Here is a 24,004-nt window from a genome sequence, read left to right on the forward strand (position 1 = left end):
TCTCTACACCTTAAGGAAGAAATTAAATGTAGAGTCTCGTCTCAGGAGTAATCCTATACGCTAAACTATCTTGGCACGCACACTTAGATTTAATAATTAGCAAGGCAGACTGCCTTATGGGTATGTTCTAGACTGGTAGGAAAAAAATGGGTCCTCAAACCAAAAATGGTGATGTGGGTCTATACCGCCGTTGTGAGACCTAAGATAGCTTATGCCTCGTAGGTATGGTGGCCAAAAACTAATAAAAGCCACAGCTATTGAAAATTTGAACAAACTTCAACGATTATCATGCATGGCCGTAACTGGAGCAATGAAAAGCACACTTTCAAAGGTTCTAGAAGCTATCCTCCACTTACTACCCCTGAACCAACATGTTCAGTTAGAGGCTAAGAAAAGTGTCCTAACACTTAAACGATTGAAGACAATACTCGACGGAGATAAAACCGGTCACTTGAGTATCCTGAATCTTCTACCTGTTTGTCGGTCCAGCTGCGGAAATGAATAGTGATTGGATGGAAGCTAGAACCAACTATGACATCCCATACACATTAAACGAACCCTCACGTTCGGTATGAGTTGGGGAGGGACCTAGCTTCCACAGTGGTTCAATCAAGTTCTATACCGACAGGTCAAAAATGGAAGTCAAAATGGGTGCTGGAGTGTACGGTCCCAGAACAAGAATATCTGTAGCTATGGGAGACTGGCCCACAGTCGTCCAGGCAGCGATAACAGCTATAATAGAATATAGGGTCAGGTGGAGCAAGACGGGTCACCTACTTACTTACTTAGGTGGCTTGCCGTCCTAAGACAAAGCCTGTTGAACAAAATTTCTCCATGTAACTCGGTTGAGGGCTACCGCTCTCCAATTCCTCGGACACCGAGTACTCTCCGCCAGATCTCGCTCCACCTGGTCTAACCATCTTGCTCGCTGCGCTCCTGGCCGTCTTGTTCCTACCGGATTTGAGGCGAACACCATCTTTGCAGGGCAGTTGTCCGGCATTCTTGCAACATGCCCTGCCCATCGCATCCGTCCAGCTTTAGCCACCTTCTGGATACTGGGTTCGCCATAGAGCTGTGCGAGTTCATGGTTCATCCTCCGCCTCCATACTCCGTTCTCCTGTACGCCGCCGAAGATCGTTCTTAGCACTCGTCGTTCGAAAACTCCGAGCACTCGCAGGTCCTCCTCGAGCATTGTCCATGTTTCATGCCCGTAGAGAACAACCGGTCTAATAAGCGTCTTGTACAGGGTGCACTTTGTACGGGGACTTAGTCTGCTCGACCGCAATTGCTTGTGGAGCCCATAGTAAGCACGACTTCCGCTGATAATACGCCTCCGAATCTCACGGCTGGTATCATTGTCCGCCGTTACCAGTGAGCCAAGGTAGACAAATTCATCGACTACCTCAAACTCATCGCCGTCGATCAATATACTACTGCCCAAGCGGTGTCGTTCGGCCTCGGTTCCGCTGGCCAGCATGTACTTTGTTTTAGACGTATTTACCTTTAACCCAATCTTTTCTGCTTCGCGCTTTAGTCTGGTGTACTGTTCAGCCACCGCCACAGATGTTCTGCCGATAATATCCATGTCATCGGCAAAGCAGACGAATTGACTAGATTTGTTGAATATCGTGCCCCGCGTGTTGATATCCGCTCGGTTCATTACACCTTGTAGCGCTATGTTGAACAGCAGGCATGAAAGACCATCACCTTGACGAAGCCCTCTGTGTGATTCGAATGAACTTGACAATCCACTCGAAATCCGAACACAGCACTGCGTACCATCCATCGTAGATTTAATCAGTTTGATGAGCTTCCTGGGGAAGCTGTTCTCGTCCATGATTTTCCATAGCTCTTTCCGGTCGATGGTATCATATGCAGCTTTGAAGTCAACGAATAAATGATGCGTGGGAACTCTGTATTCACGGCCCTTTTGGAGGATTTGCCGCAGTGTAAATATTTGATCCGTTGTAGACCGACCTTCGACGAAGCCGGCTTGATAAGTTCCCACAAATCTATTCGCAATTGGTGATAGACGGCGGAAAATGATTTGGGACAGCACTTTATAAGCGGCATTGAGAACGGTGATCGCTCGATAGTTCTCACAGTCCAACTTGTCGCCCTTTTTGTAGATCGGGCAGATAACCCCATCTTTCCACTCCTCCGGTAGCTGTTCCGTATCCCAAATTCTAACAATTAGTCGGTGTAGACAAACGGCCAGCTTTTCTGGTCCCATTTTAATAAGCTCCGCTCCGATGCCATCTTTTCCAGCTGACTTGTTGTTCTTTAGCTGCATGATGGCCTCCTTAACTTCGCCTATCGTTGGGGCTGGCACCTCTTCCCCGTTTGCTGCACCGTCGAAATCGCTTTCCCCGCCGCCATGGTTTTCCGCCTGGGCGCCATTCAGGTGTTCGTCGAAGTGCTGCTTCCACCTATCCGTCACCTCACGATCGTCCGTCAGAATACTGCCAGTCTTATCCCGACACATTTCGGCTCGCGGCACAAAGCCTTTGCGGGATCCGTTCAGTTTCTGGTAGAACTTCCGCGTTTCCTGAGAACGATGCAGCCGCTCCAACTCCGCATATTCCTGCTCTTCCAGGTTGCGCTTTTTCTCCCGAAAGATTTGGTTTCGCTGCATCTTCTTCTGTTTGTGTCTTTCCACGTTCTGACGTGTGGCACTGCGCATCTTGGCCGCCCGCGCAGCGTTCTCCTCATCCATCACCCTCCTACATTCATCGTCAAACCAATCGTTCCGCTGATTCCGGGCCACATGCCCGATGGAGCTCTCCGCTACACTGCTGATGGCTGTTTTGATAGTGTTCCAACAGTCCTCGAGAGGGGCTTCGTCCAGCTCGTCCTCTTCCGGCAGCGCAGCTTCGAGTGAATGCGCGTAGTTTGCGGCGACGTCTGGCTGCTTCAGCCGCGCGAGATCTAACCGAGGCTGGCGTCGGTACCGAATGTTGTTCACAACGGAGAGTCTTGGGCGCATCTTAACCATCACTAAGTAGTGGTCCGAGTCAACGTTAGCGCTTCGATAGGATCTGACGTCGATAATGTCTGAGAAGTGCCGACTGTCGATCAAAACGTGGTCGATCTGTGATTCTGTCTGATTTGGTGACCTCCAGGTGTACTTATGGTGGATTCTGTGCTGGAAAAAGGTACTACGTACGGCCATATTCTTGGAGGCGGCAAAGTCGATAAGTCTTAGGCCCATTTCATTGGTTCGCTGGTGTGCACTGAACCTTCCAATCACCGGTTTGTATTCCTCCTCCTGGCCGACCTGAGCATTGAAATCCCCGATGACGATCTTGATATCATGTTTTGGGCAGCGGTCGTATTCACTCTCCAACTGCGCGTAGAATTCATCCTTGTCGTCATCGGTACTTCTGAGGTGAGGGCTGTGCACGTTGATGATGCTTATGTTGAAGAATCGGCCTTTGATTCTCAACCTGCACATTCGAGGATTGATTGGCCACCACCCAATCACCCGTTTCCGCATCTCGCCCATCACTATGAAAGCTGTACCCAGCTCGTGTGTGTTGCCGCAGCTCTGGTAGATGGTATGTCCATCTCTGAACGTACGTACCGTTGAGCTCTTCCAGCACACCTCCTGCAGCGCTCACCTAAGGAAAGTACCCGATGCGTTTTTCTACGAATTCAATTTTAAGCAGCTTATCATTTATTTAGATAAATCACTAATAATATAAATCCTAAAATAACCAAAATAAATAAAACGAAACAAAATAAAAGTTATATCAGACAAAAAGTGAAATGTCGGAAAACTACCCTTTTGCCGCATTAACTGTTTTGTGGATAAAATATATGCCGGGCCAGCTTTATTTAATAACAACAATAAATAAACTCAAAAATATAGATATATGGACAAACATAGAGTGCCACACAAGTCTTTTTCAGTCTAACCCATCTTGCCCCTATTGAACTGGTAGAACAAAATACATGTTTATTTAAAACTTTGTAGTATATAACAAACTAGCTGACCCGACAAACTTCCCCCATTGCTTAGCCTGATAAAATAAAGCGGATAGCATTTAGATATTCGCCATCATTGTAAACCATTTACCCGAATACCATTTTGCGGAACACCAATTCTCGGTTGACTATAACGCGGAATATAGAGTTTCGCAAAATAATATTTCGCGAAAAACCTTACGCGGGATGTACCATTTCACGGAAAATCTTTTCGTAGAAAGTACCATTTCGCAGGGGTGACCCAACTGAAGGAAAGTAATAGAGGTCAGTAGATCTAGGAAAATAAATAAACCTAGATAGAGGTAATCTCTACGGGGGGCTGCCCCTCACAGTGGCCGGCGCTTCCGACTGCAGGTCGCCGGCAACACTCGCGGCGTGTGGCCGTCGCACGCTGAATTATCTAATGTTACTATTGATAGTTTTTGGTGGTTAATCAATAACAAGATTAATGTTTTATGAAAGAATCTAAAATTGCTCGAATTCGATTAGTTTTTGAGTTACGCAAAAATTTCTGTTTTATTTGTATGAGAGTCCTTATCCCCCTACCACAGGGGTGAGGGGTCTCAAACCATCATTAAAAGAATGCTGGCTCCAAAACCCCCCCACATGCCAAATTTGGTTCCATTTGCTTGATTACTTCTCGAGTTATAAGGAAATTTGTATTTCATTTGCATGGGAGCCCCCCCCCCCTCCTAAAAACCGAGAGGGGTCCAATTTCATCATAGAAAAAATTCATGCCTCCAAAAACACCCACATGCCAAATATGGTTCCATTTGATTAACTAGTTCTCGAGTTATAAGGAAATTTGTATTTCATTTGTATAGGAGCCCCCTCTCCTGAAGCGGGGAAAGGTTTCAATTCATCATAGAAAACATTCTTGTCTCCAAAAACACCTATATGTCATATTTTGTTCCACTTGCTTGATTAGTTCACGAGTTACGAGGAAATTTGTGTTTCATTGGTATGGGAGCGGCACTAAAAGCCTTTAAAGTTTTTAAGTGCTCCTCAAAAATTGTCTGGGATTGCAATTGCTTCTTACGGCAACTAAGCCAAGTGAACTCGGTAAAATTGTACTAGGTTCCTGGTCATTGCGCTAGAGAGTGGAATGAACTTGCAGACGAACCAGCCAGATGTGGATCTAACCCTCCATTCACGGTTCCAAATCCATTTCGCTGCATCCTTGACTGTGTGCTGAAAAGTGAGCTGACACAACGGGAGAGCCGAACAGGCATGGCCAATTGGATGGCCGTACAATCCCTCAAACAATCAAAAAATTATAACGCCGTGTATTAGGGTTACTCAAAAGTTGACATCAAGAAATCTCAGCACGCTTACCGGTCTTGTGACAGGACATTGTGCGAATAAATACCATCTTCGGAATCTCGGTTTCGTACAAGATAACATTTGTCGCTTGTGTAATGCCGAGCGTGATACCTCGGAACACTTGCTCTGCAATTGTGGAGCACTAATACGACGTAGAGTGCAGTATCCCAAAAACGGTCTACCAGAGCCAAGGGCGATCTGCTTTGCGTCGCCGATCAAGGTAACAACGTTCAAAAACCAAGTCATCCCTGATTGGTACCTGTCTCGCTCCAGCTACGAGCCTATTACTTACTTAACAAGTGATAGGTAAGCTTGAAGCGTACAGTAAAAGAAATAAACGGGGCATAGCACAATAGTTCAAAATAATGGACGCAGTGGTAAGAGTACTCAACAGAAGAGGGAGTTTCATAACGCAATTCTTGACAGTTATTCAAGATCAGTGTTATCGCTCAGAAGTACGAAAAATCGAGCAGATATAGTATAATGGGGACATGGCAATCGTTCGCATTATTCCAATTTTTCTCGGTGACGGTAATTGCGGCTTTTAAAAGTAGAGAGTGTTGGTTATTGGGTTATTAGGTTAGGTTACATGCTATACATGAAACTAAAACTGGCGGTTGCTGAAGGACTCAACAAACCACCTACTGGATGGAAGAGAAATTAATGTATCTAAAGTAATTGCTCAGATTGAGTAATTTTTATAAAAGAGAATTTGAAATCAAAGCATATTAATAGCTAATACAATAAAAACATTAAATGCATACCTGTCTGCAAGATTCTTGTGTTTCGCAACTTTTGATGCAATTTGCAATCTATGTTCAGTAATGATTCTCTGCTCAATCGCTTGCGATAGTGCTTTTCCACTCGCGCCTCCACATATTGCGATCTCTCTAAGGCCTAACTCAAGAGCATGTTTGTCGCTTAAGGATTACTCGATCTGTATAAAACATTTCAATTAAATTATGACTATTAAATTGTCAACCGTTACTCACCAGGTCATTGACTAATTCACAAGGGTATATTTTACGCTCAAGGATTGCAATTGGCAATCGTAAAGCCATAGCTTAGCCAGTACATTTCCTAAAAAAGTTATTTATCACAATTTGCTCCTAGTAGTTTGCGTCTCATGTGTAGTAATCCAAATATACCTGACGAATATTAAAGAAAAGATAATACAGCAAAGTTTCGTTAATTGGTGGTTCGTTAATTGGGCGGTTCGTTAATTGGATGTTCGCTAATTGGGCTATGTGACAACTTGAATGTCAAAATTGTATGGAATTTTCGAGTTTAGAAATTTCTAACAACTGTCAGTCGGCCCAATTAGCGAATCAGCTGGAGTGCAGTCGTGGCCCAATTAACGAATTCAGGCTGTACCAATAATTCATACAATCCAAAAATATCGAATACTACCTATAGATGATGGTCTGCATGCAGATAGGATATATAAATTGCCTTTATTACAGTTCCAAATATACGTTTCCAACAGTCTATCCCGCAGCTCCCTCGCCGCAGTCAAGTTAAATGGAAATATTTGGACATCATTTCACGTTTTATCCAAAAACACTTCACGGACACGTCTAAACCACCGATTGAACTGTTTAGAGCGGAAGTCCAGCACCATCCGCAATTAAAAAAATAAAACAGACAAGCTATAAATAACACCGATTACACCATAACAGTTTAGCAGTTTGTTTTTGTTAGTACACTACACAGTAAAATAATTCAACCTGTTTTCACGTACACAGAAAATAATTTAATACAATTTGTCACTTAAAGATTAGATTTTTTTTATTATTTGTTTTGCACTAACAAATTGTTCATAATATCAAAAAAAAATTTAATAAAAACAAAAAAACTCACAACTAAGCACATCACTTGTGACTCAAATTTTTCGTAATGGCGGTGCGGTTTCAAATGACAGAAAGAAAAAGGGCAAAATAAACATAAAATTGTCATCAAGAAACGCGTTTCCATAGTCGGTTGAAAAGCACTAAACTTATACTGTTACGATAACCCATAAAAATGTTAAAACTACCATGATATTCTTACAGTTAGTAAGTTACCAATTTTATGGTCCTGTTGACAATTTAATATTGTTATATCAAGCTGCAAAAATATTGTCATTAGAAGTATGAGAGAAAAGTCAATTTAACCACGGAAATAGTCAGCGATTTGCTTGTTGTCATAGTAGTTTTAACCACGAAACTTCTCAAGTTGACAATAATCATGGTAAGCGCTACAATATTGCAATATAGTTAAGATGACCATGCATACATGTTTCGCATTACCATGGTTTTTTTCTCAGTGTAGGCATTGGCATCCAAAACATGATTGCCTGCCAATAGGGTGGTTCAGATATTACCAAGGGGTTTCCAACAGCAATGATTACTACGCACCTTCGAAAAAAATTACTTTTGATTACTTTACTGATTACCTCTGATTACCAATAATCAATCTCGCGTGATTACTATAAATTAATCATGATTACCAATGATTACTTAAGATTATCATTGATTACTCTACTGATTACCATTGATTACCTAATTAATTCGTAAATGATTACAAAAGTAATCTCTGATTACTACGCACTTATAAGCCTTACTGGAAACCCCTAGGATATTATACGAACATGTAGTGGCGCGTAAAAAGGGTAAAAAGTACAGACGGTAGATAATCTACAGACGCGCAAAGAGAAAAATTACCAATTCGGCAACACTTTTTTTTTGTTTATTTTATTTAAACAGTTTTGGCAACCAGTCAGAATTGGATCAATCTCCCTATAATCAGCAGTAAGTTGCGTGAATCGCGAGGTATGTTCCATGGAACTTCGCGAATTACGACGCATATTTTGCAAATTGAACAAGCCAATTGAATTTTTCAAAGCATTATATGATATATCGAGTCCATAACTAATCCATATGTTGTTAGTAAATCAATAGTTAAAGTTTTAATATTTCAGGTAGATTACAAAACTTAGTCTTCCCTGCCTATACGAAACACAAGTTTGTTTACTTTGCTCATTTGGTGTCTCGATTTGACGGTTCGATTGGTGTTTTATGCCACGCTCTTTGCGCGTCTGTAGATTATCTACCGTCTGTAGTAAAAAGTAGAAATACTCACAGTAAGAGATACGCGGCAACTAAAGCCAACGATCTGGCATCAGTGTACAAAAACTACCAGCACTTGCTGCGGAGCAAAATGCTGTTAGGGTTGTTGATATTATATCGATATTTGATATTATCGATTTTCTGAACTTAAAATATTGATATATCAGGCCGATATTGAGCTGACCGATATTATCAATATTTTGATATTTGCGGCCGATATCGGCCACGATATTGTCCTTACCGTTTGTAATAAAACGCGCTGCACAACTTTCTGGCAGCCTAAAATCGTCGCAGGCAAAAGCGACTGTGAGTGAGTTGAATTTTTTATCCCGTTGTCTTGTCACAAACAGCAATTAAATTTTGTGTAGAAACCAACGTTTTAATTTTTTTAGCAAAGCGAATTTTTTTTTTGTGGATATCACAGTTTGCTGATATTTTTCACCCGATTTTTTACTTACCCGTCAGTCTGTTCGAGGGGATCAATGTGGTGCATGCCGAGTTTAATGTAATAAAAGATAAGTTGCTGCATGCAAAGTTAAATGTTACTAGGTAAATGTGCGATTTCACTTTAACGGATTTTGATGCCTTTGGCACAATTATTCCTTGAATTACAACGAAAACATGCGTAGAATGCATCAAGATCATGAAAGTAAAACCACACTGTTTCGTGCGATTACGTCAAGGGTAAGTCGCTGAGAACATTCCGTTCATCTCATTCATAGAAATTTTGTTCAGTTTGTGCTTTACTGTGCCACTGAGGTGCTGATCGTGTGAAACCTGTCAAACTCACCTGCGCCCAGCCAGACTGTTTTGATCGTTTTGATAATAACAAACAATGGCAGGGCTGCCAATTTCTAATATTTCAAAATTTAAATGTCAAAAAGGTGGGCCATAGTGTGCCATGAACTGTGAAATGAATGTACCGCAATTGTAATCAATGAGGTAAGCTGTTCCCTAAATTGAGCCTGCAACAATGTTCAAAGCGACTTACCCTTGGATTACGTAGTTTTGAAGATCCGGGGTTTTTTCCATATCGATATAACTATCGATATCCGGCCTAAATATCGATGATAACATCGCGGAGGATCAAAATATCGATATTGCCGATATCGATTTTTTTTTCAGGATATCAACAACCCTAAATGCTGTAGCAGTATTGTCAATTGCAAGAAAAATTGTACCATCCAAAGTGCGATATCGCTCATAAAAGTGCTATTTTGCATTAAATCGTTTCGGTATCTTCGGCGAACTTATTGCTAGGAAGATAACGAAAAAGTGCGCCGAAGATACCGAAACGATTTAATGCAAAATAGCACTTTTATGAGCGATATCGCACTTTGGATGGTACAATTTTCCTTGCAATTGACAATATTGCTCTTTGCATTGAAAGTTGGATTTTGAACACACTTGTCCAGTCACACATTTTGTAGGTGAGAAATGTTGCCAAAATTTCGTGGGAAAAAACCATGAATCTTGGTTGATTTCTATTTAAATTCTAATGCTCACGTAGAGTTGTTATCGACGCTAAGAATAATATAAAAATAGTTTCTAAATACATAATTCCACGCATAATTTATAACTTGAATAAATATGCAGCATATATGAAATAAATGAAAAATTAAATACTACAGCCTGAATTCGTTAATTGGGCCACGACTGCACTCCAGCTGATTCGCTAATTGGGCCGACTGACAGTTGTTAGAAATTTCTAAACTCGAAAATTCCATACAATTTTGACATTCAAGTTGTCACATAGCCCAATTAGCGAACATCCAATTAACGAACCGCCCAATTAACGAACCACCAATTAACGAAACTTTGCTGTATTTGCTTTTCCTACAACTGGTACTGGCGCCACTGCTAAATCAAATGTCAGCTCAGATGGGAGAGTTGTAATGATGGTAAATGTCGGTCAAAATCTATAACGATTATTGATAAAGTTTTGTTATCGTTAATAATTAATAACGATAATATGGCAGTATAAACAAAAATACGTAAGAAATAGAACAAAAATGTTAAAATATCAACAAGCCAAGAAGAAGATTTCACTTTAAACCCTCCACTTTTCGATATTCTTCCGTGACGATAAAGTTTGATGGTATTATCGATATAAGATTACTAGCGATATTATCAGTAGCACACTTTTCATCACAGTTTTGAAGGTTGCACTTAATAACTGTGCAGTCCAATTGAGTGTGAAGAGCGCAATATGACTTGATTGTTTGAACATGATCCGCTTCTGTTTTGTTTACATCAATTTTGCACAATACTGGCTTTAGTTTTCAGAAGGTCGCATAATGCCTGCAAAAGGGTTGATTATGCGTCCTTTTGAAAACTAAAGCCAGAATAGAGCGATATATCTTTCAACTTAATCAGTGTAAAATGCATTGCAAAGCTTTATACACACTGTGTCCGAGTATAATATTCAAGGTGCGTGATAATAGCTTAAGTAGATTTCATAACTATTTCAATACTTGTGAATCAAACATTTAAGCAAAAAGTATGCGCGTTCGATTGGCTCCCTTTTGACAACTCTCGCTGCTCGATTGGCTCCCAAGATGGCTGCTTCCGTGTATCTCTCACCTATGAGTATTTCTAGCTGGCAACCGTCGTGACCTAGGACAGGACGTGCCAAGTGTCAACCGCGGCATTGACCCAAAATTGACTCAATTTCTTATTGGCTGAAAGCGACAAGCAACCGTTGACTGGAAAATATAACGCGGTATCCAAGGGTAAGTCGCTTAGAACATTGTTGCAGGCTCAATTTAAGGAACAGCTTACCTCATTGATTACAATTGCGGTACATTAATTTCACAGTTCATGGCACACTGTGGCCCACCTTTTTGACATTTAAATTTTGAAATGTTAGAAATTGGCAGCCCTGCCAATGTTTGTTATTGTCAAAACGATCAAAACAGTCGGGCTGGGCGCAGGCGAGTTTGGCAGGTTTCACACGATCAGCACCTCAGCGGTATAGTAAGGCACAGACTGAACAAAATTTTTATGAATGAGGTGAACGGAATGTTCTCAGTGACTTACCCTTGGCGGTATCGCTTTCAGTGTTGCTGAAACTCATTAGTGGGAATACGACAATAAGTTATTATTTCCGAATTTTGATTTCTTTTGTATTCTGTAGTTCTATGCTTGGTTCTACATTAGTTTTGTTTGTACACGAATTTTAATTTTCAAAATGAAATGCAAAACATGATTTTGGTCGCATAAACTGTGGCGTAGTCGGGAGCTGTAGTTCGGCAAACGAAATTATTATTAAAATAATATGTGCAGGCAACAGTGGTGCAGAGTGTAACAACGAATATTCAATCGGGATGGCGGTAATAATAAGAAGAAGAGTAAGAAGCCAGTTGGCACGTCCTGTCCTAGGTCGTGGACAGGGATCTGCTCTCAAGATGGCTGCTTCTGCGTATCTCTCACCTCTGAGCATTAATTCTAGAAAAAGCTGGATGCATTCGCCCTTTTGTTGGTTCTATCAAGAAAAAGTCATCTGGCATCTCTGCCGTCATCGCGAATTTCCTTCTTCGGCTTCTTGGTGTTTTTGCCGTTTCAGTCTCTTGCCGGGTCGCTCTTTTTCATTTATCAGCTGTAGTTCATGTTACAAGATCAAAAAGTTTTGTGCACATGTGTTGCTGTCTAATGTTATAAATAACTGGAGTAAAAAAAGTAAAAAATTAAATTTCTTGTGAAAAGTTTCTCGCTACTGTGCGTACTAGTTTGATTATAAGAAAAATGTCTGCAAACTCCGTACTATTGGATTTTTCTTTGGATCCCACCCGTATAAGAGACGAAGTGTCGCGAAAAGATATTGTAAAACAGTGCAAGGAGCTCCTGGAAAAGTATCTTCCGGGATTGAAGATAACTTACGACATGCTAACAGAAGATGGCTATCTTTGCATGCTCACTGCACCTGGTGGCATAGTAACAACGATCCGGTTTTTCAACCAGGGGCTTATTACGGTCAACATCGAGTATTACCGGGCAGAGTGCGAAGCGCCCAAGGTTTCATTCGAAGTATGAATAGTTTAATTGTGATTCATATGGTTTTGCCATTTAAACTTTTATAATAATAATAATTTTTATAAATTGAATATTTGCAATAGATAGCTAGGTAATTACCTACTATGGCAAAAAATAATTTTATATTTTTCGCCTTTGGTTATACATAGTTATACAGTGCTGAATTGCGAAAAATCGATATTGCGAAACAGCATTGCGCGTTATGTATTTAAAGTATTCTAAGTTTCATTCAACCTATAGCGTAATAATAATTCTCATAATTTAATACAGTAAAGTTTGACCATAAAATTTACTTTTACGGTTCAATATTTGCTGGCTTTTGTTTTGACGTTCTATAATTTACGGAGAGTACTGATTTGCTGTAGCAACTACTCGAAGGATATTTCCCCGGATGCATCAATTCTCTGAATACCACTTTCCTGAAATTGTTCCAAGTCTGTTTTGCCCAACCCTCTATATTTTTGAAAGACTACTGATACTCTAAATTCCTTTCTCGTCACTTTTCTAAACAAACATAAGAAAATTAATTTTTAGGGTCTACTTCCATTATCAATGTGTTTTGACGTTCGCTGTTTCATGACCAAAAATTTATATTGTTAATTCAAGCAAAGAGCGGACCACCAGTCGAGTCTTTTTGTTTCAATGCTTATAAAATTATCTAGTGTTTGACCAATCCTTTTAACGAAATTACAATTTTTGTATGTTAAGCGTTAGAATTTAAGAAAAAAGATCTCGAACAGGAGATAATCTAATATACTTTCATAATGTTCCGGATTTTTTTTTTATTGCGGATATGCCCCCGAGCGCCAATACATGGTACTGTATTGTACGTTTTTATGATCACCTTGCAGGAGCCGTAGGGTAGAGGGAAGGAGGTTCACATATAAGAACAAAATTGTTAATTGTTGAGTGCAATGAATGTTCAGAATGTCGAAAAACCGAACCCATTGGTCTTCCCCGTTATAGAAAAAAATATATGTGAAATGAGACAAAAATATGAAGTAAAACGTGCTACCTATGCCCCCGCTTCGGTGGCCTCGTGATATACTTTATACTGTTTTCAACCATAACAAGTTTCCATTTAGGTACGCAATACTTTAAAGTATTCCAGTTTTCAATTTTATCACGCGACAAAAGTTATAAAACATTGAACTTACTAAAAACAGTGAATCAGTATTTTACATTGATACATTAATATCAGTGGGGTCAGTAACCTGTTAATATATTTTTTATAATAAACAAACAGAAAAACAACAAAAATAATTACTGTTTCTACATATGCATGATACAACTTTAAGCATACCTAGAAGAGTTAGTTAAAAAATAGGTATTCATGTATAGTAAATTTGTTAATTGATTTATTTATGTATTGATAGAATACTTAAATAAATACTTTAAAACGAAGGCCTTGGGCCAGGGTTACCATTTTCACAGGTTTTTCTGTAAAATCACAGATTTTTTCGTCATTTTAAAGCACAGAATCTGTGATCACAGATGACAGATATTTTTGAAAATCACAGATTTTCACAGATATGCTACATGTTGAAGAAAAGTTTATCAATTTTATCACTGGAAGCGAAATGGCACAAAAAATCGGAAGGTAAAGTTACAAAACCGAAATTACTGCGCATCTAAAACAAAATTCACGAAGCGTATGGATGATATAGAATGAACCATATTGTTCAAAAACATTAAAATGCTAATTTTTCTTCATGGAAGCATAATTATGTATCACAGATTTAGTAACAGATTTTTTTCGATAGTTTTACAGATTTTCACAAATTTTTAAACTGCAAACACAGATTTCAAAATGGCAACTCTGCCTTGGGCACCAGCGTACAGGAAACATGTTCGACGCAAAGAGACGTCACTGTTTTCCGAACTTCATTTACCATTTTTGGTTTTCTCGATAGACATTAGGAAGAGACGTGTAACTTTTGAGATTTGTGTACAAAACAGCTTGAGATTAGAAAAAAACAAAAAAGGATCAAACGTTGTCATCGTCATCGTCGTCAGCATAAAGCCGGGTTGACTCGTGCAGTTATAAGCAATCTGCATTCAACTCGATGGCGCCACTCGCCGCTAATTTCCCAAGCATCTCAGAAGTCGTAAGTCGCTCCCGACTTGAACGAGCCATTTCGCACGTTTAGCCTCTATGTTCCTGATGCCGGTAGGGTTATTGTAGAGAACCGTTTTCACCGCACCGGCGCATCGTTTTGGCGTGTCCGGGCAGTTGCAGCTGCTTACCGACAAGAAGAATTTGAATAGAATTTTGGATTCCAATTTAATTAAGTCAGACTGTCAAAAAGCTAATAACCTGCAACGTGCTTGTGCAGTATAAAATGCCAGATATGCTAATAAGCGGCTGATTTACTGCTTATGTCAATGCTTATTAGTTACCTGGGTACTATTTGAATTCTGTTTCGTTGAGGCGGTATAATCAAATGTGCGTCTACTGAGCATAAAACTGAAAATGAAGCCTGTCCATACGCCTCCGTCACTCTGCTTTCAGTTTGTGTTCAGCCAAATATCGCCAAAATACCTTCCGCTCGAACACCAGATCCGAACTCGAACGCCCTATGCCGGCTTATGCTTCTTGATGGTAGCGTTTTGCAAAGCGCAATGTAGGCCCGGTTTTCTGCGCCGCTGGGAATACTTATTTGTATTGTTCGCGGTCACCAACGATCCCAAATATACGAACTCATCAATCACTTCTAGTTCAGTGTCGTTAACGGTCACCGTCCGTGGGAAGCGTGCGTTCGTCATCTTCACTAGGCGCCGCTTTCAGTCAGGCGTAGGTTGCCTCCGTCATTCCCGGCTATGATATCAAAGTTATCTGGAAAACCTAGTAGTTGGCTACCTTTACTAAATCGTACCTCTCGTTTCGATACCCGCTCTTCGGATCACCCCCTCAAGAGCGATGTTGAAAAGTATGCACGATAAACCGTCAATTTATCAAGCCTCACCGTGTCGTCAGTGGACTTGAGAGCCCCTGCTACACGCACGAAACACGTCACTCGATCGATTACAGCTCTAATCAGTCGCGTCAGTTTGTCCTGACCGTGTTCGTACATTATCTCGAAAACCCCGTAACAAGAAGACTGGCAGCTCTGCCAATATTCGGAAAACACTGATAGTAGCTCGCTCTGCCGGCCAAGATGGTCACTGGATACACCTGTGTAAGTGAATGCTAATATTCATACCAACATGCCAACATAATCGAACAAGATTTACCACCTTCGCAAATAGAAGCGTCGCTGATGCTGATGCATGGCATTTATATGGAAAACAGAGAATATATTTATAAGAGAAAACAGAGAGGCCAGTCTTGTTAATAATGGGGTCTTCGATTATCTACTACAGCTGGTCTCGATCGACTGTATCATATGCAGGTTTGAAGTCGTTTATAGAGATGTGATGCATGGGCACTTCGTATTCTCGACATTTCTGCAAGGTATAATATAATGGTAACAATTTGGCCGTAGTGGCGTGAGTTCACAAGAAGCCACTTTAATAATTCCTTACTAAACATGGTGCTTTTGGTAACAGCAGCTTAACAGGATCTGGAAAAGTACAGTAAAACCGCTTTTTATGCGATTTGTTTTTCTCAATTACTCGAAAATAGTGCAACATATCAAACTCACAGAGTGGTTGAAACGTCTCTAAAAAAACAAAAAAAAAAACATTGAATTGATTCCAATTACGTTTTCTACTGATCATGCAACAATTTTTCAAAAAAATTTAATTTTTGGTGTTAAAATTTTAAAAACTATTTTGGTCATCCGATGTCATAATCACATAGTCAAACGAGTTCCAAACGTTTCAAAATAATTTTTCCATGCGAAAACCAGGAGTGCAAAAAAGTCGCTATTTACGCGATTTCATAAAATCTATCTCTTTCTCTCTCGTTTTAAATCTCTCTCGAACGAAAGAACGAATGTGAGCTAAATTTAGGTTGAAAATACTTTCTCGTACTCTAATTCTTTCTAAGTTCATTGTAATTTTTGTGCGCGACGTCCATTATGACTCGTCTATTAAGTGTAAATGTCTAACGTGCTTAGAGGCTCAATGTCCGTATGCCCAATTTCGTGCGCCCAAAACAGACAAAACGCTAACATTTTAAGCTGGTACATTCGGGAAAATTGGTCTTTAGAAAAGTGGAGTATTCGAGAAACAGTAGCACATTCAAAGAAATAATATTTTAGGGCAAATGTTGTGCAATTATTTTACAGGTTACAGCTTATTTTTAAAAACTATTGATTGACTCTAGCACAGTAGTAATATGTATTGAAAGCTAGAAAAAAAATCCTGTCATATTGACTCAGCCACAGGTATTTCCTTTTTCACTGTCGAACATAAATTTCAAATCAATGGTTTGACTAAAATAAACATTTATTTTCGCTCTATTTTTTTTTTTGTTTTCTTTACTTTTTCGCAATCGTTACTGGTTGAAGCAAATCAAAACGCTAGAGAATAATTTGCGTCTAAAGTTGGAGGCGAAGCGTTCCAAGCACCTTCCACCGATAAAAAGAGGCAGTAATGTTGATGTTTACCTAACAAGCTCAGGTTAGAAAATTACAAATTTTCTATAATATATACATTTCCTCTTACCTTTATTGTTCGTTTTAATCACCGTTCATCGCTTTATACTAAATATATTTCCCTTTATTGATCATGTGTAGCATTCCATTGTTAACAAAGAATAATAACAAGTTGGTTTTTAATTGATATAGAAATTATACGACCCTCATTACGAGCATGTTAATTTTCATTTAACTGTCTAACATGCTGTCCTTTTGGACAAAAGAACCACTATGAGTACGATGGATACTCATATTTCCTTTGCATATATGCTAAGGTAATTTCACAGAATAAAATTCAATTAAGCGTTATTTTCAGTAGTTGTAATGCGTTAGTTGCACTGTCAGGGTCTACCAGGTAACGTGTTGAAATAATTTTGCTTTATTTTTTTTTCTATTTAATATAAATAACAATGTTTTACAGGAGTGGATCTAGTTTCACCCTTTTTTACCATGAAAGTATTGGCGTTAACGATCTAAATCTGGGCTTTTTGGTAAATCAAGTAACCCCAATGTTGGGCCACTAACTAACCTAGATCCGCACCTGCCTCTTTTTACGTTGGAGAGTTGCATTCTTATCTTCCCCTCACACAGTTTCATGTTCAAATTGGAATTTGAAAAAAAAAAATCATGGTTTCTAAAGGAATATTCAAGTGCCAACAGAAAATGACATTTGAAATTCTGTGTAAAGTTGTAACTATTTTAACCATCCGGATTTTGTGCCATAGTTTTGTACACTTTTCTTCCTTATCCTTCGTTGTTTTATTGTTTCTTGTTCTTATCTACTCCAAAATGCGCACCTATATCAAATCACCAAATGTCGTTGGTATGATGTTTTATTTCAATCACCACTGCCACCCTTCAAGCAAACTCGTGAACTCGAAAACAGTCTAGTATTAAATCTGAAGCTAAACCACGGTCAATCGCTGCCAACTTTACAACGAGGACCATTGACCAAGTATTTCCCAACGGCAGGTAAGTGTTATTTAGATTATCAACGCTTATTATAGTTTCTTATGCTTTCGATCCGAGCCAACATTTAAGCTGCAAATTTCGTTATCAAGAAAATAACCATTATATATTTAAAAGAAAAAATAACCGTTATATATGCTAGGAGGATGTAATCTTTGGCGGGATAGCTTCTATGCCCGGACATTCGTAAGTTTTCAACAACAAAGCCTGATGGAAATATTTGGAAATAGTGGAACAATAGTATTGCAATGAGTTATTTTTGACAATTTCCCAATATTTTTATCATTCTTCGATTTTTAGAAATCACTAGCGTCCGGGTATAAAGGCTGTCCGGCCATTACAGCCCACTTCCTCTTTGTCCTCAAATTCTTATAAGCCAATAAGCTTTCCGAAAGTAACAGACTTACATAAAATTGTGTATCAGTTCACCCGTTACTACAATTGACTCGTGTGAACTCTGATAAAATAACTGAGCTACTTATTGGCCAGAATCTAGTTATAATCTACAATATTGGTGAATTATGTATTAGATTACTCAATCCTATTAGCTACCTCCTTGGATATATCCATCCGGCAAACAAACCGAAGATCACAAGCAGCAGTTTGCTAATTGTGTTTTTGTTTTTCTGTTGACCTTGACATATTCTTTTATATATCTTTTTAACCTATTGTGTAGGTTATGTCGTGGATGCTCAACTAACCATTTGGGATAATTTTAACTCTTTATTAGTCAGTGAAATTTTCATAATCACAAACTCAATACTTCAGTAAATGGTAGTCTCTGATTGCTCAAAAAAACTTATCACAGCTAAAATAACCACATTTAAAAAAATCCTTTTGGAAGCACGTCAACGAACAACGGAAAGACAACGATAGTTTAATTCATACCTCTCCGAACGCCACCTAGAAGTAAGCATTGACGGTTTTACCTCCAGATGTTTCACTGCTAACTATGGAATTTCACAGGGTAGCCATCTTGGACCTTTGGTCCTTGTTTATTTCAACGATGTCAATTTCTTACTCGCGGACATTTGCAACTCTCTATTGCCGACGATCTGAAGCTGTATGCAGAAGTTGATAGTCCGTCCGATGCAGCGTTCCTGCAAGAGCAGCTATCGATTTTTGCGACTTGGTGCACAGATAACTGCATGCTGCTTAACTCCGACAAATGTGAAATAATTACATGCTCCAGGAAATTAAACTCTCGTCTCAAACTATATGCTATCAGACGTGCTTTTACGCCACAAAAATTGTGTCAAAGACTTGGGAATACTACTTGACTCGTAGCTTGATTTCAAACAACACATCGCATTTATTGTCGACAAGGCCTGCAGGAACCTGGGACTTGTGTGAAAGTCGTTATTACCAAAATTGGGTTGACCAAATCGAGTCAGGGCAGCGCAGATTCATCCATTTCGCACTTCGGAGATTGCCCTGGAACGACCCCTTTCAGCTGCCCTGCCATGAACAACGCTGCAGACGCACCCTGACCCCTTGAACACTCGTTACGATGTGATCCTGTCGCCTGACCTAGAGAGGGTGACTCACGAGTTTCAACATACACGCTCAAAGTCGTATTCTACGTAAAGGTCCATTTGTGCGCGTACCACATCGGCGAACCAACTACAATCACCGGTCTGGAACGCCATTTCAATCACTTTTTACCTAGTTTCGACCTCAACGTTAGTCGCGTAGTACTGAAAACTTGATTCCTGGCACTAGCACGTAGATTAAAGATTGTGTGTATCAGTAAGGCCACAAGGCTTGTTGATATTTTTATACAAATAAACAATAAACAGGCTTGCTGGGCAAGTATCGTACCTCGAAGCTAACTGGGAGGGAAGTTCTCCTAAAGCATTTATTTTTTAATTATGAGTATTGCTATTTAATATTAATTTAACATTCATCGAAAAAAAATATAAGGGTGTAATATGATACACAGCATGCAGCTAGGTATTTATTTACTTAAATAATTCTGCTTCCATGTTTCTAACTCTTGCATCCCCCGTTATTGCTTTGATTTACGTTGTCAATATTTTAATTATTATTAGGTTACAGATTTAGCTTAACCCTCCATTATTCGCGTTGTTGTATTTTGTACAACGTCTGTGAACCGTTAACTTCATCTCGGTATATGTCGGGATAAAGAAAATTACTGTTTTCAGCAAAGTTGATCCGCAGACCAAGATCTTTCAAACGGTGGAAAAAGTTTCTTAAGTTTTTCACCAAGTGGCATTAGTATTCGAGTGAATTCTGTTAGGTTTTAGCACGCCTATAAATTGAAGTTGGCGCGAGTAACGAAAGGTTAAGAAAACAGTCAAATACAGTTGAGGAAATTCGAATGGACCCAATTTCTTTATGCAGCTATCTCGACATGTTGGAATTTATTTCCAAACAACTGAAAATTTTGAAGATATTTGGTTGTTTACCAACGTTGTCATGTACAGGGATACCTCGATATAAGACAAATCCCTTTGATTTAGCTAGCGATACCAGTTCTAATTTTCCATCCAAAATCGGCGCCAAATAATTATTTGAAAATAACCCTAAAAATTGTAAAGAACCAATTTGTCAAATCACGTAAGCACACAACACAGAGCAAAACTGGCGACCGCTAATGCAATTTTTTTTGAAAAATTCATGTTTCGATATAAGATAATTTCGATATAAGACAACGTTTTGAAATTTGAAATTATAAATGGTCTTATATCGAGGTATCCCTTTATCTATTTTGCAAATATACCAAAGAAATGATTCTAAAATTTCCTATGTTATCAATTAGATATATTTCGTTGGTTTATTAGTATGACACATTCCGTTGGTATAAGTTGTATGACACATGCATGTATACATACTAGGGCGTCAACGAAAATATACAAACATACATACATACAGGCATAAATACAAACGAATAAATCTTATTCCATTGCTTATAAATTAGACGAATTTCAGCCTTTCGGTGCTCGGATCAATCACATTTTTTATTCGATTTTTATACTTTTTTATTATTGAAATGTGAAATGTACGCAATTCTTGTACATATCATTGAATCTACTTAGATAAAGTTATCACAAAACCCAAGATATCGTGCCGGTGAAATATTTTCTTTCTTGTAAAAATATCATATCGTTCTTCCTTTTTCAGATGAGCGAGTCATTGAATATGACATCGATAAAGTTCTGTACGACAAGCGATCGGATTTCCAGAAAATACAGATTGTTCATTCAAAAAGTTTAGGAAATATGCTCGTGCTGGATGAGTTACAAAGTAAGTTCATTCAAAGGCAATCATTTTTTTTTTGTTAATTGTGATTCACAATCTTCTACTCTCTTTTTTTTCTTTTTTGTTTTGTGTTCCATCTTGTGTTCTGTATAGACATTGCGGAAGCTGATCTGATTTATACCGAAACTTTGATGCGCCGGGGTGTGGAAAACTATAAGGACAAAGAAATCTGCATTCTCGGTGGAGGAGATGGCGCGTTACTGTATGAACTCCTCAAAGAGAACCCAAAGCATGTGCTAATGCTTGAAATAGATGAGTTAGTCATGCAAGCGTGTAACAAATACATGAACTCCATCTGTGGCGATGTGCTAGAAATACGCAAAGCAGAAAATTACGAAATTATTGTCGGTGACTGCATGGTTTATTTGAACAAGTACATTAAAGAAGGACGAAAATTCGACTATGTGTTTGGCGATCTCACCGATATTCCCATTTCGGATACTCCAACTGGTGAAATTTGGGAATTTATTCGTACAATTCTAGAATCTTCTTTTCAAGTTTTGAAGCCGGGAGGTAAATTTATGACTCATGTAAGTAAAAACTTTTATCGATGTAAATCATGGCAGTAATTATCAGCTGAATTTATCTTATAGGGCAACGGAGTCAGCTGTCCAGAATCACTTCAAATGTATGAAGAACAATTAAATAAATTGTCACCCAAAGTTAATTTTACCAAATGCAGCGCATTTGTTCCTTCATTTATGGAAGAGTGGGTCTTTTATCAAGTGCAGCGTGAAACAGATGTCGTAGCTAACGTTTGACTCTTGAGCCCTATCGGAATTGCTCGTGAATTTATGACCCATGCCATTTTTCATACTCCTCTTCACGCAAGTTGCGGGCGTAATTCACTAAGATTCTTAGTTCGCATATGTTTCAATATCAGTACCCATAGTATCAACATCAAAGCTCTCAAGACGTAGCGTTTTGAATCTGTTTGTCACTTTATTAAAAATTATGCACGGTAGCTTTAACATTTCTGATACAAGAACCGGTCGAACCGTTTGCTATAAACCCAGTTTTCAGAATAATCACTGTCGAAAACTTGACAGCTTTGTCACCCATTTAACAGCTTTTCATTACTTTTAATGTTTATAGTCTTGTTTTAGCATGTTGATATTTGTGGAAAGCACAAAGCATTTACGTTGTACTTACAGACATATAACAGAAGAAGCAACCAAATAGTTCCTTTACTTTTTAAATCATTTTATTTGGTGACTTTATTGAATCGAGGAGTTTTGTGTGCGAAACTTGAAAAAATAATATAGTCGGAAAAGTAGCAAACTATAGAAATTATATGTAATACAAATAGTAAATACTACTAAATCTCTTACCGCTGTAGTAGAACAGGTTCGTCTGTCTTTGTTTAGAATAAAGCTTTCGACTTATTCCATAACTCAGAAAATGCGTTTTATTCAAACCCCACCATCACGTACAAGACGGGATCCTGTAGCAATATGTTTCAATCAAGCTGCAAGTTAACACCATATGTGGCCTGTGGCCATATGGTTAATAGAATTTATTCTAATCCTTAACAGGGCAACAGCCTAAAAATCATTATTTTAGGCATATCATATGAAAAAAGTATATATATATATATACTTTTAAGTATATATATACTTTTAAGTATAAGAAAGGTAAAAACTGTTCAATCCTGTGTCCTATTAATAAATAACAGTAGTATAGTTGTACTCTTGAAAAAAAATTCTTTGTTATTATTTTGTTCATATACATGGAAGAAACTATGACAATCCTAATTTATGCCCACTCAAATCAACTTTCCAATAAATAGTAACATCAGTGATTGGCGTTATTGAGCTATTTTGTCAAGAAAAGATCCAACCCATCATATGTTTGGGACTTTGGACTCCTGGACCTTACGGCAATCCAGTGCTATGCGCCAACAGATGCTGCCGACCTGCAGGAGAAAGAGAGTTTTTACAGCCAGCTGAACAGCGTGGTTGAGGAAATCCCGAAGGGGGACATCCAAATTCACATGGGCGACTTCAACGCGAAGATGGGCTCAAACAACGCGGACCTTGAACGCGTCCAGATCGGCTAAGACAGCTGCCCGTCAACGCTCCGCCGAACTGGAGAGGGCTGTTAAACATGCTTGTAGGCGGGACAAGAGAGCCTGGACTAACTCCCTAGCCGAACAAAGAGAAACCGCCTCCGCCAATGGTGATATCCGTTTGTTGTACGATATTTCTCGCCGCCCTAGTGGCGCCAGGATGAATACAAAGATGCTGCTAAAGGACAGAGCTGGTCAGCTATTGACTGACCGTACAGAACAGCTTAAGCGATGGACTGAACATTTTGAACAACTCTTCCGAGTTTCAAATGTCAGAGACCAACAAAACCAGCAGCGTATGACGCCTACAGTTCGTCGAATTAATCGCGTCAACTCGGAGGCGCCATCGCTGGATGAAATTGTAGCAGCCATCAAGAGTATGAAATCCAATAGAGCGCCAGGGATAGATCGTATTTCAGCCGAAATGCTCAAAGCTGACCCATCTTTGTCAGCCCAGATGATGCATCAGCTTTTCAGCAATATTTGGGAAACCGCAACTTTTCCGGTGGACTGAATGCAGGGCATATTGGTCAAAATCCATAAGAAAGGAGACCTAACGGAATGCGGTAACTGGCGTTACGTTGCTCTGTATTACTCTCAAAGTACTCTGTAAGGTAATCCTCAACCGGATCCAGGAGAAGATCGACGCTACT

The 24,004-nt window shown here is 39.2% G+C and overlaps 1 protein-coding gene across 1 annotated transcript; it reads left to right on the plus strand.

Moving 5' to 3' along the window:
- Positions 1-11,968: 11,968 nt before the first annotated feature.
- On the plus strand, positions 11,969-22,693 carry LOC128734343 (spermine synthase). The gene is made up of 5 exons (XM_053828491.1): positions 11,969-12,443; positions 17,896-18,004; positions 21,146-21,268; positions 21,377-21,813; positions 21,877-22,693. The coding sequence occupies exons 1-5, from the start codon at positions 12,162-12,164 to the stop codon at positions 22,042-22,044; spliced, it is 1,119 nt and encodes a 372-aa protein (XP_053684466.1). The 5' UTR covers positions 11,969-12,161; the 3' UTR covers positions 22,045-22,693.
- Positions 22,694-24,004: the final 1,311 nt, after the last annotated feature.

This window comes from Sabethes cyaneus, chromosome 2 (genome assembly GCF_943734655.1).
Source record: "Sabethes cyaneus chromosome 2, idSabCyanKW18_F2, whole genome shotgun sequence".
In the NCBI taxonomy this organism is placed as follows: Eukaryota; Metazoa; Arthropoda; class Insecta; order Diptera; family Culicidae; genus Sabethes; species Sabethes cyaneus.

Bases quoted from the DNA above. Each gene is read 5' to 3' on its own strand.
- LOC128734343 (XM_053828491.1), top strand. From the start codon at position 12,162: ATGTCTGCAAACTCCGTACTATTGGATTTTTCTTTGGATCCCACCCGT. The intron at 21,269-21,376 runs GTAAGTTCATTC...TGTTCTGTATAG, and splicing joins CGTGCTGGATGAGTTACAAA to ACATTGCGGAAGCTGATCTG. The intron at 21,814-21,876 runs GTAAGTAAAAAC...TTTATCTTATAG, and splicing joins GAGGTAAATTTATGACTCAT to GGCAACGGAGTCAGCTGTCC.